This window comes from Mirounga leonina, unplaced genomic scaffold, assembly GCF_011800145.1.
Source record: "Mirounga leonina isolate KUSES-001 unplaced genomic scaffold, KU_Mleo_1.0 Mir_169, whole genome shotgun sequence".
In the NCBI taxonomy this organism is placed as follows: domain Eukaryota; kingdom Metazoa; phylum Chordata; class Mammalia; order Carnivora; family Phocidae; genus Mirounga; species Mirounga leonina.
Genome location: NW_023270431.1, coordinates 17417601 through 17431171, shown reverse-complemented (window position 1 = coordinate 17431171; position 13571 = coordinate 17417601). Strand labels below are relative to the sequence as shown.

At 36.4% G+C, this 13571-nt stretch overlaps 1 protein-coding gene across 1 annotated transcript; it reads right to left on the bottom strand.

Annotated features, from left to right (window-relative positions):
- Positions 1-10267: 10267 nt before the first annotated feature.
- LOC118017309 (40S ribosomal protein S6-like) lies at positions 10268-11706 on the bottom strand. The gene is made up of 2 exons (XM_035015114.1): positions 11670-11706; positions 10268-11039 (listed from the first exon to the last, which is right to left on the bottom strand). Exons 1-2 carry the CDS (start codon positions 11704-11706, stop codon positions 10270-10272), a joined length of 807 nt encoding a protein of 268 aa, XP_034871005.1. The 3' UTR covers positions 10268-10269.
- Between the last annotated feature and the right edge of the window lie 1865 nt (positions 11707-13571).

The following is a 13571-nucleotide window of genomic DNA, read 5'->3' as shown; positions in this document are numbered from 1 at the left end:
AGTCCCGCATCGGGCTCCCTGCTCGGCAGGGAGTCTGCTTCTCCCTCTGACCCTCCTCCCTCTCATGCTCTCTGTCTCTCATTCTCTCTCTCTCAAATAAATAAATAAGATATTAAAAAAAAATAAAATTCTGGTGACTAAACAGATAGCAATAGTTTCTATTCATTGCTCTCTCAATCCACATTTTCACAAACAAATGAATATTCAGTATTTCTTTTATAACAGAACAACTCTGTTTGCTTAATAGAACAGTTTATTTCAACAAAGAAAAATAACAGTATAAATCAAATGCCCACTGCTAGACATACACTTTATTGTTTAACTCTTAGAAATTAGTATATGGGGGGCGCCTGGGTGGCTCGCGTCTGCCTTTGACTCAGGTCATGATTCCAGGGTCCTGGGATTGAGCCTCGCATTGGGCTCCCTGCTCGGTGGGGAGTCTGCTTTTCCCTCTCCCACTCCCTCTGTTTGTGTTCCCTCTCTCACTGTGTCTCTCTCTGTCAAATAAATAAATAAAATCTTAAAAAAATATAAAAATAAATTTAAAAAAGAAAGAAATTAGTATATGGAGGTTCATATCAACTCAATTTTTTTTTGAGAGACTTCTATTTCTTTCTCTCCATGTATCTACCTACACACATGTAGGCATGTACACACATATAATACACATATATTTCATCAAACATATGGCTAATGCATTCTATATATTTAATTTATGTATTTATGTATTTACTTATTTATATTTTAAGTAAGCTCTACACCCAGTGTGGTGCCCAACACAGGGCTTGAACTCACGCCCCTGAGATCAAGACCTGAGCTGAGATCAAGAGTCAGATATTTAACTGATTGAGCCATCCAGGCACCCCTGCATTCTATATATTTTAATTAAGATTTATTTTCATAGACTATGATTACTTATTTCTAAAAATAGGACTTGAATTTGAAGTAATGGATGGTTCTTGAGAAGGGTATAAGTTCTTTCTGTGTCACTGACCTCAAATCAAGTAAATATAGCAGTCATTAATAGAATGGATACCCTAAACATGCAATAGGCAATGTTTCATGCTAAGTGAAGCTGAGATGTGAGAAATCCCAGGGAAAAAAAAATGGTACAAGGATTATAAGGCTCAGCAATGTCAGTATCCTAGAATGGATATACTATGTAGGTTTGGAAGACCCACCAAAAGATTGTGTTTTAAGAGAAAGACCAGACTACAAACACACCATTTAACAAGTTTATAATGAATGTTCTGGTGAAAGGGGAACCAGTATTTTTAATTAATTCAGTGGTATTTTTCTTCTGTAAGGCCAAAGCTGACAGTAAGAGAGGCTGCTACAGAGCTTGTCTGATTGAAATGGGAATTATAAGACCTCAAAATAGTAGACAACAGATTACAACACTTAACTGTCAGAAGCCAGGGGACTGTAGCATCATCATATCTAGCAAGGTTCAAGTAGTGAGTGACCAAGGGGACTTGACTCACACAGAGTTAAGGAGATTGTTAGTAGAACCATCTCCAATCTCCAAGTAAATAAGTGAATAGCTGTAGCACTGGAAAAAAATCAAGGATAGATATCCAAAAGCCTGAGGTCAATCATCTAAATAAAGATTCATGATCTCCATCCCAGTTTTCAGACCTGAGCATGAGATCAGACCTGGAATCCATGGACGGCAGACGTGGCTACATCTCCTGCTTCAGGACTCTGCAATTCCAAGTCAGTTAAACATGGGAATGAATTTATCAGTACTTCTTCAAAGGACCCTATGGCAATTTATATGGGTAACTCTGCCCTAGGGAATGGAGAATAACCAAACATTTTCAGGAACACTGGGCAGAAGTACCCAATTGTCACTGATATCAGAGATCTGAAGGGTCATCATGACCATCCTCTTATGTTGTAGCTCAGAGAAGCCAAATAATAAATTAGGTCTTCTTTAAGGTCTGGTTTACACTGGGCTAACATAGTCTCTTAACCCAACTGTAGTCATTTCCCTGGGCCCTAAATATATCATTAAAATTGACATAATTGGTAATTTGTATAACTTCTACATTCCTGATCTGTAGGATAGGCACTATCAAGAAGGAAAAGCAAACTGAAAGACTCTGAAACTAGTTCTCTCTCCAGCTAAGACAGTAAGTAAAAAATAGATCACATGCCAAGATTATAGGGAGATTAGTGTCACTTTACTGACCTAAAGGCTGCAAAGATGGTAATTAGTCTCCTATGTGTCCCCATATAATTCAATAAACTCCTGTAGAAAACAGATAGATTATGTTAGATAACTGTAGACTATTGCAAAAACAGCCAAGAAACCAATGTGGTATTTTTACTAGATCAGTTTAATATAGCCCAGGGACATAGCATTTGGCCACTGATTTAGTGAACAAATCTTTTTCTTCAAAAAAGAAGGTCAGACATAGTGTACATTTACATGACAAGAATAGTTACAATAATTTAGTTTTATAGTCATATATATATATATTATATAATATATAATAAATTAGTTTTATAGTCATGTCAATTCTGCTTTCTATCACAATATAGTCAGATGACACCTGGATACCTTGGACATACTGCAAAATATCACACTGATGTATTACATTGATGATATTATTTTAATTGTGTTTTATGGGCATGACATGAGTAACATGCTAGAAGATTTTGTATGACACCCACATTCCAGAGTGTGGGACATAAACCCTGTGAAGATTCAAAACCTGACATTCAAAAACTATTTAAGAATACAGTTAATCAGGAGTGTGCTGGGATATCTTCTCCCAAATAAATATAAAGTTGTTGCACCTTTTTTACCTACAAAAAGCACAACTCTCAAGGACCTCAAGGGGTATACCAGTATCCTCTGTCAACTCACATCTATACCTGGTGGGGAATTCCATATGACCTCCTGAATAAGGAGAAAAATTCCTGACCTTAGTTTATAGATGGGTCAGTCATTGCATGGGTGTACATAAAAAATGGACAGAAATTATATTATAGCCCACTCAGGGGTGAGCTTGAGAATCAGTATCTAAGGAAATTGGGCATTCTACTTTTGTGGAAGAGAATAAATCAAGTTTAGGATGTAAACAGTTTCAAGAATAGAGACAAATATCCTGGATAGTTGGTCAGGGACTTGGAAAAAAAAGGTGGGAAGATGGGAGGGAAAGTATTCTGACGTGAATGTATGTGGATAGACATAATGGAGTAAGCATGAAGTATACAGAACTTTATGTCCTGTTACTGCTCACCAAATAGTTTTCAGCATGGAAAAGCCACAAAACTATCAAGTAAACAAAACTACCTGGCAAGTTGGTATCGGCCAGACTCTGTCAATGGCCAGGCCAGTGCTGGCGTGAAAAGTTAGACAGAAGTGGCCATGGTGGCAGAGACAGAGGCCAAACAAAATGAACTCACACTTACCAAAGATGATTCAACATTCTAGCAATAGAGACCAACAAGGAAACCCCAAACTGCATCATTCCTACAGGAAACCTACTGAATACTTGGTGGCAAATTTGTTATCCTTCCATACTGGTTGGGTCAGAAGTTTGTTCTCATATGCATAGGCATGTTTTTGAATATGGCTTTGCCTTTTTTTTCAGCAGGGCATTGGTTGGTACCTACATCAATAAGCTTATGGAGCATTAGATTTACTGACATAAGACCCCCAAGGATCAGACCAGGGGTCACATTAAAATCAAAGATGTTGTGGGAGTGAAGCCATGTCCATAAGATCCAGTATTTCTGTCACATATTGTACCACTCAGAAGCTCCTGGAGTACTGAAGAGACATTTGCCTCACAAGCCCTAAGGAAATATTATGAAAGAATAGCATGCATCATCCAGAATGCATAATATGCATTGAATAGAAATATTTATTTTGTACTATTTCTTCAAAGGAAGAATACATAAGTCTGAAAAGCAAGAAATGGAAAAAAGCATCCCCTGTTATTATCACTTCTAATGACCTACCAGGAATTTTTATGATTAAAATTTCCACACATCTGGACACTGCAAGATTTAGGCCCTTTATCCCAAAGGGAGCACACTTTTGTCAGAGGAAATGTGAGAGTCCCATTGAACAATTGTCTATACCTTCCCCCTGGAGACTTTGGGCTTTTTGTATCCAGGGAACAGCAACCAAGAAGGAAAGTCACTGTTTTTTTGCAGATATTGACATGGATCATAAGGTGGTATATGCTACTCAATAAATGTAGGGAAGAATAAAATAATCAACTTAAAGGATTTTTGATACTATCTTTCCCAACTGTGAATCGAATTGAAAAAGTACAATAACTGTATCTTAAGAAGGTCATGGTGACCCGGGGCTCAAGCACCTTGGGGATGAGGTTCTGTGTCATATCAATTGGTAAGCCATTAAGGCCAAAAGAGGTAGTTGTTGAGGGCAAGGGCAATCTAGAATAAACAGTGATGGATGGCAACAATGAGTATCAATTGAGGTAGTAAGGCCAAGTGCATTGGCAAGGCCTGAGGTTTATTCCACTAGCATCCCTTTGTTAGTTCTTCTGTCAGAAAGAAATGCTTAATGGAATCATGCAGTTGTTGCTCCACATACATATATGGAGAAGCAGATCCAAGTAGCACAAGTGGTTGGAAAGAGGTAGACATGGTAATGTGCCACCCAGATTCAACTTCAAGGAAGAGCTTGCTGCTCTGAGGAGTTTGGTCAGCAAACTGCCTCCAGCTATCCCCTTCTTCAGGGTCTGCCCCAGCCTTAGAGAATGGCCTTGACTGAAGTCTCACTTCCTCAAGGAAACTTGTATCCAGTGACTAAGCAAGGCAGGTGTATAAAGTCCTGGCCATTTTGATCCAGTTAGGTAAAACTTGATGAATGCCACTCTCAAGAGTTTCTCCCCCAGGCTGGCCAAGGCTTTGTCCAACCTACATCAGAGTTTGACTTGTCTTTCCCATTCCGCTTCTTCCCTCTTCTTTTTGTGGATTTTGATTCCTAATAAATATATGACACCTCACTCTCGATCTCAGAGTTGTCTTTTAGAGAACATACTGGACATTCCCTTTAAATGCATTAGTACATAGAAAAGGAACACTTATAAAGTGAATTCTTTGTTATTTCTGGTGGTATAGCCAATTTCTGGGTAGAAGCAGTACCTGCCATTTGAATAAATCATCAACTTTCTTATAAAAAATTGTCTTAAACAGCCCTTCGTAAAGTGACTCTGGCAATTACTCATTTGTTCTAATTAAATGATGTGAAGATAATCCTGAATATCTAATGATAAAACATGATTATAATTAGATTTCCAGTTCTTTTTGTGCCTCTGAAAAGATCTTTTGTATTCTACTCTACCATCTTAATTCTCTCTCTTACTAGAGCTGCTATGTTTCTGTATCCCTGACATATGTTTAATGATTATAGCTTCAACATTTTTGAGCTGAATAATGAAGCTTCATCAGACAACTGCTACTGGTAACATATGTTTTATCTCTATGAAGAATGCTCTTCACTGACTATATATTCCACTTTGATGTAATTTTGTAAATTAAATCAGATGCAAAAAATGTATTTTAAAATAAATATATCATTTTATAGGGAGAGTTGGCATTTATATCTGGGGCTCTGGTTAATTAATGAATAAATTTATATCTAGTATTTTAATATCTATAATAGTTGCCATGGTATTTATTTGATTGATTGTCTTTAAGTCAATCTCCTTCATCAATTCAACATTTCTAATAGGTTCTATTAACACATAGATTTATAGCAATTAAGATTTACTGATTAAGTTGTTTACTTAATACAATAAGGCCTTTAAGTGATATTTCCTTTCATTCCCAGTATTGTGCATTTTTCAATATATTAAATTCTCTAACATGGATTAATAACTTGATTTTTAAATTTGAAATATGTATCAGAGAATAGTATATATTATATACACATCATATACATATGTATGAAAGTGTGCTCTTTTCTCTGTCTTTGGGATAGAACAAACATGTTTACCAAAAAACAAAAACAAAGCAAAATTAACAAAAACTAATTTATCATTAGTAGGGCAATAATATATACGGCCAGGTTGCTAAGCATCCAGAATTATTTATAACATACAATACTAATGACAAGTCTTTAAGGAAAATAATATTGTGACTTATTAACCAATTGTGAGTTATAACAAAGCTGCCAAAATAAATACATACCACGAAGCACTGTGGTTACATAATGCACCTAAAATTAATGTATAGATATTAACTAATTCATATATACACATATACAAACACATGTGTGTATATTTTCTGCTATTCTGCAAAAAAGATTTCTTTGTTTCCCTACTATTCTCCCTACCATGTTATAGAAGTGAATTGTACACAGTATTCAGAATATTCTTGAAAGAACATGAATCAAGTAGATTCTGACACTCTCTTGCTGAAAGCCCTTCAAAGATTGATTCTCACACTTAGCGTAAAATAAAAACTGGTTAGTCAGTGTATTAATTTGCTAGGGCTTCTGTAACAAAGTACCAAAGACCTGGGAGGCTTAAACAAAAGACATTTCTCATATTTCTGGAGACTTCGGAAATCCAAGATCAAAATATCAGCACGATGAGGCCTTTCTCCTTAGCTTCTAGATGACTATCTTCATGTTCACATGATGTTTTCCCTCTTGGTGTATCTGTGTCCTAATTTCTTCTTCTTTTAAGGATACTAGTTATATTGGATTAAAGTCTACCTTAATGACTTCATTTTAACCTAATTACCTCTGTAAGACCCTATCTTCAAATACATTCACATTGTGATGTGCTAGGGGTTAAAACTTCAACCTATCAATTTGGGGTAACACATTTCAGCCCTTATAGCGAGGACACAAAGGTCTACATCATCTAACTACTCTCTTCCTGGGACATTTTTCTCTGTCAAAAGAAAATTCAGAGAGTTTTCCTTGAGCTGTTCATGAATAGGGAGACATCAAACAGAAAACTCTGGTTTGCAGTCTGGCAGCATGATGTTATAGGGTGGCATACAAAGTGAAAATGAGGAAGTTGTTTAACCTCTGCAATTATTGTTTATTAAAAAATGTGCATTTCCAAATGGCAGAGAAATGGTTAAAAGTGATTATTTTATACCATTTTAGTTGTGACTCATGTTACATTTATGATTTTCAGAGCCATTTACAAGAAATAATTTAATTTTGATTATGTTTATGAACTAAGGTAGACTAAGTTTATCTTATGTGGCTTAAATGGTTTTGTCTTCCTGAGGGATCTTCAAGCCTGGTCTTCATTTTATTTTGTTTTAACATCCTCTATGCACTCTGATCTAGGCACAGACAGCCTAAATATGTTCACAGTTTTTCAAGTACTCAAATCTATTCTACCTTGACACCATTTCCTCTGCCATAAAAGCTATTCACAGTGATTTCGATTTTGCAAGACTTGCTTCTTTCCTAACATTTCAATTTAAATGTCATCTCCTAAGATAGATCTTTGATAATAACAACAAAAGTAGAAATCACTGTATACCATAATGCTACTTTAATTTTCTTTATAACCCTTTTTGCTATCTAAATTTTCTTTTTTAGTTATGTGTTAAATTTACGTCTCTCAGTTGAATATAAGGAGAGAGAGAGTATGTGTGTGTGTGTGAGAGAAAGAGAGAGAAAGAGAGGGAATTCTTTTCTCATGTTCATAACTGAATTCTCAGTGAATAGAGAAATCCCTGTCAGGTAGAAGGTAGACAGTAAATATTTATTTTATGACTTGAATGAATATATTAATGAATCAATGTAATTAAAATAGCTCACCTTTTTTTGTACTTCTAGGTAGGAAAGGGGAGCTATAAAATGGGTGTTATAAAGTTATTGGGAGGATAATAATGCTAACATTTCTCAATACTCATTTGCTTAATCAGTATGCAAGGTTTTTCTACTACGATAGACTTTATGTATACAATGACTGAGACAGAGCCCTCTCAAATTTCTTACACAAAAAGCACTATAAGATAAGTCATAGGTTTACTTTTTAACAAAGAAATTGGACACACAGTTCTATGAGATGATAAGAAATGACTATTCTCACAATGAAGCAAGTGCTTTCAATGTGTGTTCCATGGTTCTAGCTTAGAAAGTGTTGGAGTGGTCACAGGAATATTCAGAATAATGTTTGATCAAATATCTGGGCACTGTGGCCCAGCCAAATTAGCACATATAGTTAACCACAAGCCAGAAAGCCAAGGAATCCAGACAGCTTCTAGAGGATGGAAAAATAAGGAACCCCTAGAATCTCTAGGGAGAATGTAGCCCTTTTAAAAACCTTGATTTTAGCTAGTAAGAACATTTTAGACCTCTGATTTCCAGAACTCTAGAACTGTATGACAACATTTTTTTTTTTAATTTTATTTATTTATTTGACAGAGAGAGAGGGAACACAAGCAGGGGGAGTGGGAGAGGGAGAAGCAGGCTTCCCGCTGAGCAGGGAGCCTAATGCAGGGCTCCATCCCAGGACCTTGGGATCATGATCTGAACCGAAGGCAGACCCTTAACGACTGAGCCACCCAGGCACCCCTACAACATGTTTTGTTTGTTTTAAGCCACTATGTTTCCCAGATGTATTTAGGGAAAACCTGGAAACCTGCTTTGTAACAACTGGAAGTTCTCAAAGCAAGTTTTCTTTTTCTTTCTCTCTGTCTCTGTCTCTCTATCAGGTAGGTTTGGAAAATGCCTAAGCAGACAATTTTCTACAAGTCTTGTCCTTACCTTTAACCTCTAATATGTTTTGGGAATCTCTCAGTCAGAGTTATGATATGCATCTTGTTTAAAATTATTTAAAAAATTATTTAATGGGGCTCCTGGGTGGCTCAGTCGTTAGGCGTCTGCCTTCGGCTGAGGTCATGATCCCAGGGTGCTGGGATCAAGCCCCACATCGGGGCTCCGTGGGAAGCCTGCTTCTCTCTCTCCCACTCCGCCTGCTTGTGTTCCCTCTCTCGCTGTGTCTCTCTCTGTCAAATAAAAAAAAAAAAAATATTTAACTAGGAAACACTTTTTTTTCTCTCCCCCATGACTTTTGCAACAAATCTAAGAAATACACATTGCAATATTCTTCATAAAATTTAGTGGTGGTGTGACTATTTTTCTAGGACATTTCATGACTGAGATCTAAATATTATTAAATAAAATAATAAAATGGATCTTGCCATTTCTTTCTATTTATTTCACCAACTATTTTAAAATAATGGATGATACAATAAATAGCTTGCAATATCTAATATCAAAAAATTTGAAAATTCTTTGATTTTTTTTCATTCCATAGTTCAACTGAAACAAGCAAAAGGAGAAATTTACTTGCTTATTATAACTTTCCAATGTATAATCCAATGATGTTAGGACTATTTTTCATGTTATTAAAAGTGAATTGTTCACGGTGCTATTATTCTAAATGTGACAATTTTTTATTATTTGTAGTTATCACAAGATAATTTTATTTTTTAAACTTCAGATAAAAATAAAATTCGACTTATACCTGAAAATGCTCAATTTGTATAATTTAATTTACAATTATGTAAATCAATCTTATGTTTTCAACCTTACACATAGTTATACAGAGCAAAGAAGCAATTGAAGAACAAAAAGATTACTTAGGAAAAAAATGCCCATTTTAATGAATTAATAAAATCAAGTTTTTGGGCGCCTGGGGGGCTCAGTTGGTTAAGCAACTGCCTTCGGCTCAGGTCATGATCCTGGAGTCCCGGGATCGAGTCCCGCATCGGACTCCCTGCTCAGCGGGGAGTCTGCGTCTCCCTCTGATCCTCCCCCTCTCATGCTCTCTGTCTCCCATTCTCTCTCTCAGATAAATAAATAAAAAAATCTTTAAAAAAATCAAATCAAATCAAATCAAGTTTTTTAAAGTCATCTAATTGTGCTATTTTTGTTTTCAAATTAATTACATATTGCGTAGAATGAATTATTCATATGCTTTTTCACACTACTCTAAGAAACAAAGGGTTTTTCATTTATTACATTTTTTCTATTTACAAGAGAAAAAAAATCTTTTGGAAAGAAGATACCATTGGTTTTTGGGTCTTCCTTACTATAAATATGTATTAACACTAAAACCTATGAAAATATGACAGCACTTGTTTTTTGTTGTGCTGGTAAATGTTGCTACATCTTCCAGGGTTTCAGAAGGATACATTGTTTCAATGATCAGTAGATATTTATTTATTTATTTATTTATTTATTTTTATTTATTTATTTTTTGAAGTCTGATCTTATTTATTTATCATTCTTAGAAAATCTCATTTTTGACTGGACTCAGACTTAGAGGTAGAAGCTCTCAGAGAGGATAGTCTCCGTCTCTTGGCAATCTGTTCCTGGCGTTTTTCTTTGGCCTCCTTCATTCTCTTGGCCAAAAGTTTAGCATATTCTGCAGCCTCTTCCTTATTTTCCTGAGTGTGCTGCTTCTTCAAGGCAATACGCCAACATTTGTGCTGGAGGACACGTGGAGTAACAAGATGCTGAATCCTAGGCGCTTTGGTTCTAGGTTTCTTGCCTTCTTTGTTTAGGGGCTTTCTCACAACATACTGGCGGACATCATCTTCTTTAGAGAGATTGAAAAGTTTGCGGCTTCTGCTGGCTCTTATGGGCCCCAGGGGACAAAGCACAGGAGTATCTGTGAGTTCAGGAATATCCTTCTCCCCTTTTTTTACAATGACCAACTTGAGAACACTGAGATTGGCATCCACAATGCAACCCTGAACAGATCTGTGCTCTCTCTCTCCAGTCCTCCTTGGTCTATAGCAGGAATACCCCTTACTCAGCAGCAGGCGGACACGGTCATGGGTCGAGACACCCTGCCCCATGGGGAAGCCTTGTTTGTCATTGCCACCACTGATTCGGACCACATAATCCTTCCATTCTTCACCCAGAGCATCCGCAGCAACTTCTGTGGCCATACACTTCTCATAAAAGGTACGAAGTTTGTGTTCATCGTCCACTTCAATGAGTTTCTGGCAGCCAGTAGCTGGGAAAGAGATGTTCAGCTGAATCCTGACGCAGCCCACCGCCTCTGAGGTGCCATGACAAAGAGCAATAGTAGATATTTAAATTTATACAAATATTTTTTTATAAATCTTTAAGGCAGATCTTTTTCCTCTCCAAGCTGATGTATCAATGATCTGGCCTTCCCCAAATAGACAATAGTTCTCTCAGAATTTTTTAACCATAGTTTTTTTTTTTTTTTTTTAAGATTTTATTTATTTACTTGACAGAGAGAGACACAGCGAGAGAGGAAACACAAGCAGGGGGAGTGGGAGAGGGAGAAGCAGGCTCCCCGCAGAGCAGGGAGCCCGATGCGGGACTCAATCCCAGGACCCTGGGATCATGACCTGAGCTGAAGGCAGTCCCTTAACCAACTGAGCCACCCAGGCGCCCCTTAACCATAGTTTTTATTTGATCATTCATAACCCACTCACCCTCCCATTTATCACAGAGAGTAACATTTCAGCTTGTATTGAAATTGAATTTTAATGTCTATTTTATTTACCCAACTAGATATTATGCTTGATATTAAATTACTGTAGCATAAAGCTTGGCCATTCTGTGCATGTATCCCTGGAATAACTTTAGCTAAATAACATGTATATATTTGGTGCAAGTTAAGTATTTATTAATTTAATTTGCCAAGTCCAACAATTACCATTCATTTCTATTTTAGCTTTATTTTCCTCCAACATTTTGCTGAGTAGTCATATTTCCAAAAGTGGAGCATGAGAACTCCCAGAGGTGCATGTTAGGGTGAGTTTAATGTGCTGAGTCACAAGATAAATATGGTCCAGTTAGTTCTTTTTGAAAGTTTGAGGAAAATTCCAAAATATGAGTAAAATATTTTTCATATTTAAACAAATATGCACATAATTTGGGATAGAATACAACTCAAGAAGTGTTGCATGTGTAATTGATCATCTTCAGACTCAATCTACTCACAAAAGTAATTTTCTCTATCATTAAGGACACCATACAATGTGAAACTTCCTGCTCCCTTCCCATACCTTACTGTTGGTTCTGTTGCCTCTTACATTATTTTGGGAGTGTCAATTTTTATTCTCAATATATTTTCCTCATCTATCTTTTAGGTCCTGTTACTATCACTGTCATCCTCAGTACTTTGTGATAATTTGATCAATTCAAATAAATTCAACTTTTGGAGGGTACTCTTAAAGTTGATATAATCTTGGTTGTATGTAGGAAGACCTAGCATACAGATCAAATGTAGAGTGAGTCTAGTTGATGGAATACATTCTTTTCACCTTGCTTTTAAAGCGAATTCACAAGACTGATTTTTAATGTCTATTTTATCTACCTTGGGTCTTGAGGTGTTAGTTGGTGTATCCTGAGAAGTGAGTTTGCATATCACATTATAGAATTAATTTGTAGTTTTCTAGTTTGTCTTCTTGAACTAAAGAGCGGATATTGTTAGTACTGAAATGGGATCACAGACATATTTGTTACCCAGGGTAACACATTAAGTACCAATAAGTTACATACTGTTTCTAGTCAATGATTATTTATTGAGCAAAATGGATTTATTTCCCCTTACAGCAGAATCTAACAAAAATTTTGAAATAGTGAGCAAATATCACTTTTCCAGGGGCTAGACGTTTTTGGTTTTTTTGTTTGTTTGTTTGTTTTAAAGATTTTATTTTATTTATTTCAGAGGAGATAGAGCACGAGCAGGGTGGAGGGGTAGAGGGAGAGGGAGAAGCAGAGTCCCTAGTGAGCTGGGAGCTGGATGCAGGGCTCCATCCCAGGACCCTGAGATCATGATCTGGGCCAAAGGCAGCTACTTAACTCACTAACCCACCCAGCAGCCCCCAGGGGCTAGAGGTTTTGTTAATGACATTTTCCTCTCCTTAATTTGTAATTGCTTTTACATTTCTCAGGGTCTTGAAATGGGCTTGCAGCAGTCTCTGCGCTCAGTGCAGAGTCTGCTTCTCTCCTTCTTCCTCCTATCCCTCTGCCCCACCCCTGCTCATGCTCGCTCTCTCTCCCTCTAAAATAAATAAATAAATCTTAAAAAAAAGAGAGAGAGAGAAAGTGATGGAATGGAAAAATATATTCCATGCAATTGGAAAAAAGAAAAAAAGGCTGGGGTAGCAATATTTATATCAGACAAAATAGACTTTAAAACAAAGAATGTAACAAAAGACAAAGAAGGACATTACATAATGATAAAGTGATCATCCAACAAAAGGATATAACTATGGTGTTCTATTATCGTGAAATTCAGGCTAGTTGCTGCAGGTCCTGATTATATTATTTTCCACTATGCTTCTCATGAGTAGTTGGCAAATATAAACTTTGTGAACATGCCAGAGGAGAGTTAGGAATTGAAGTGAGTCCTGCAGTTATTGTTTTGAACTGTTTTTACTATAGGGCATAAAAGGACTAATATGAAAATTCAGATATGTGAAGGCATATTTGTGAATTATGTATTTGTAATTCCTGCGGAATGTTGAAGAAATCCTGAAGACTATATATAGTAGTTGCCTTTCTTTTGTTTTCCTCCCTCAAACTTACCATAGCTTTGGGATGTCCTCTG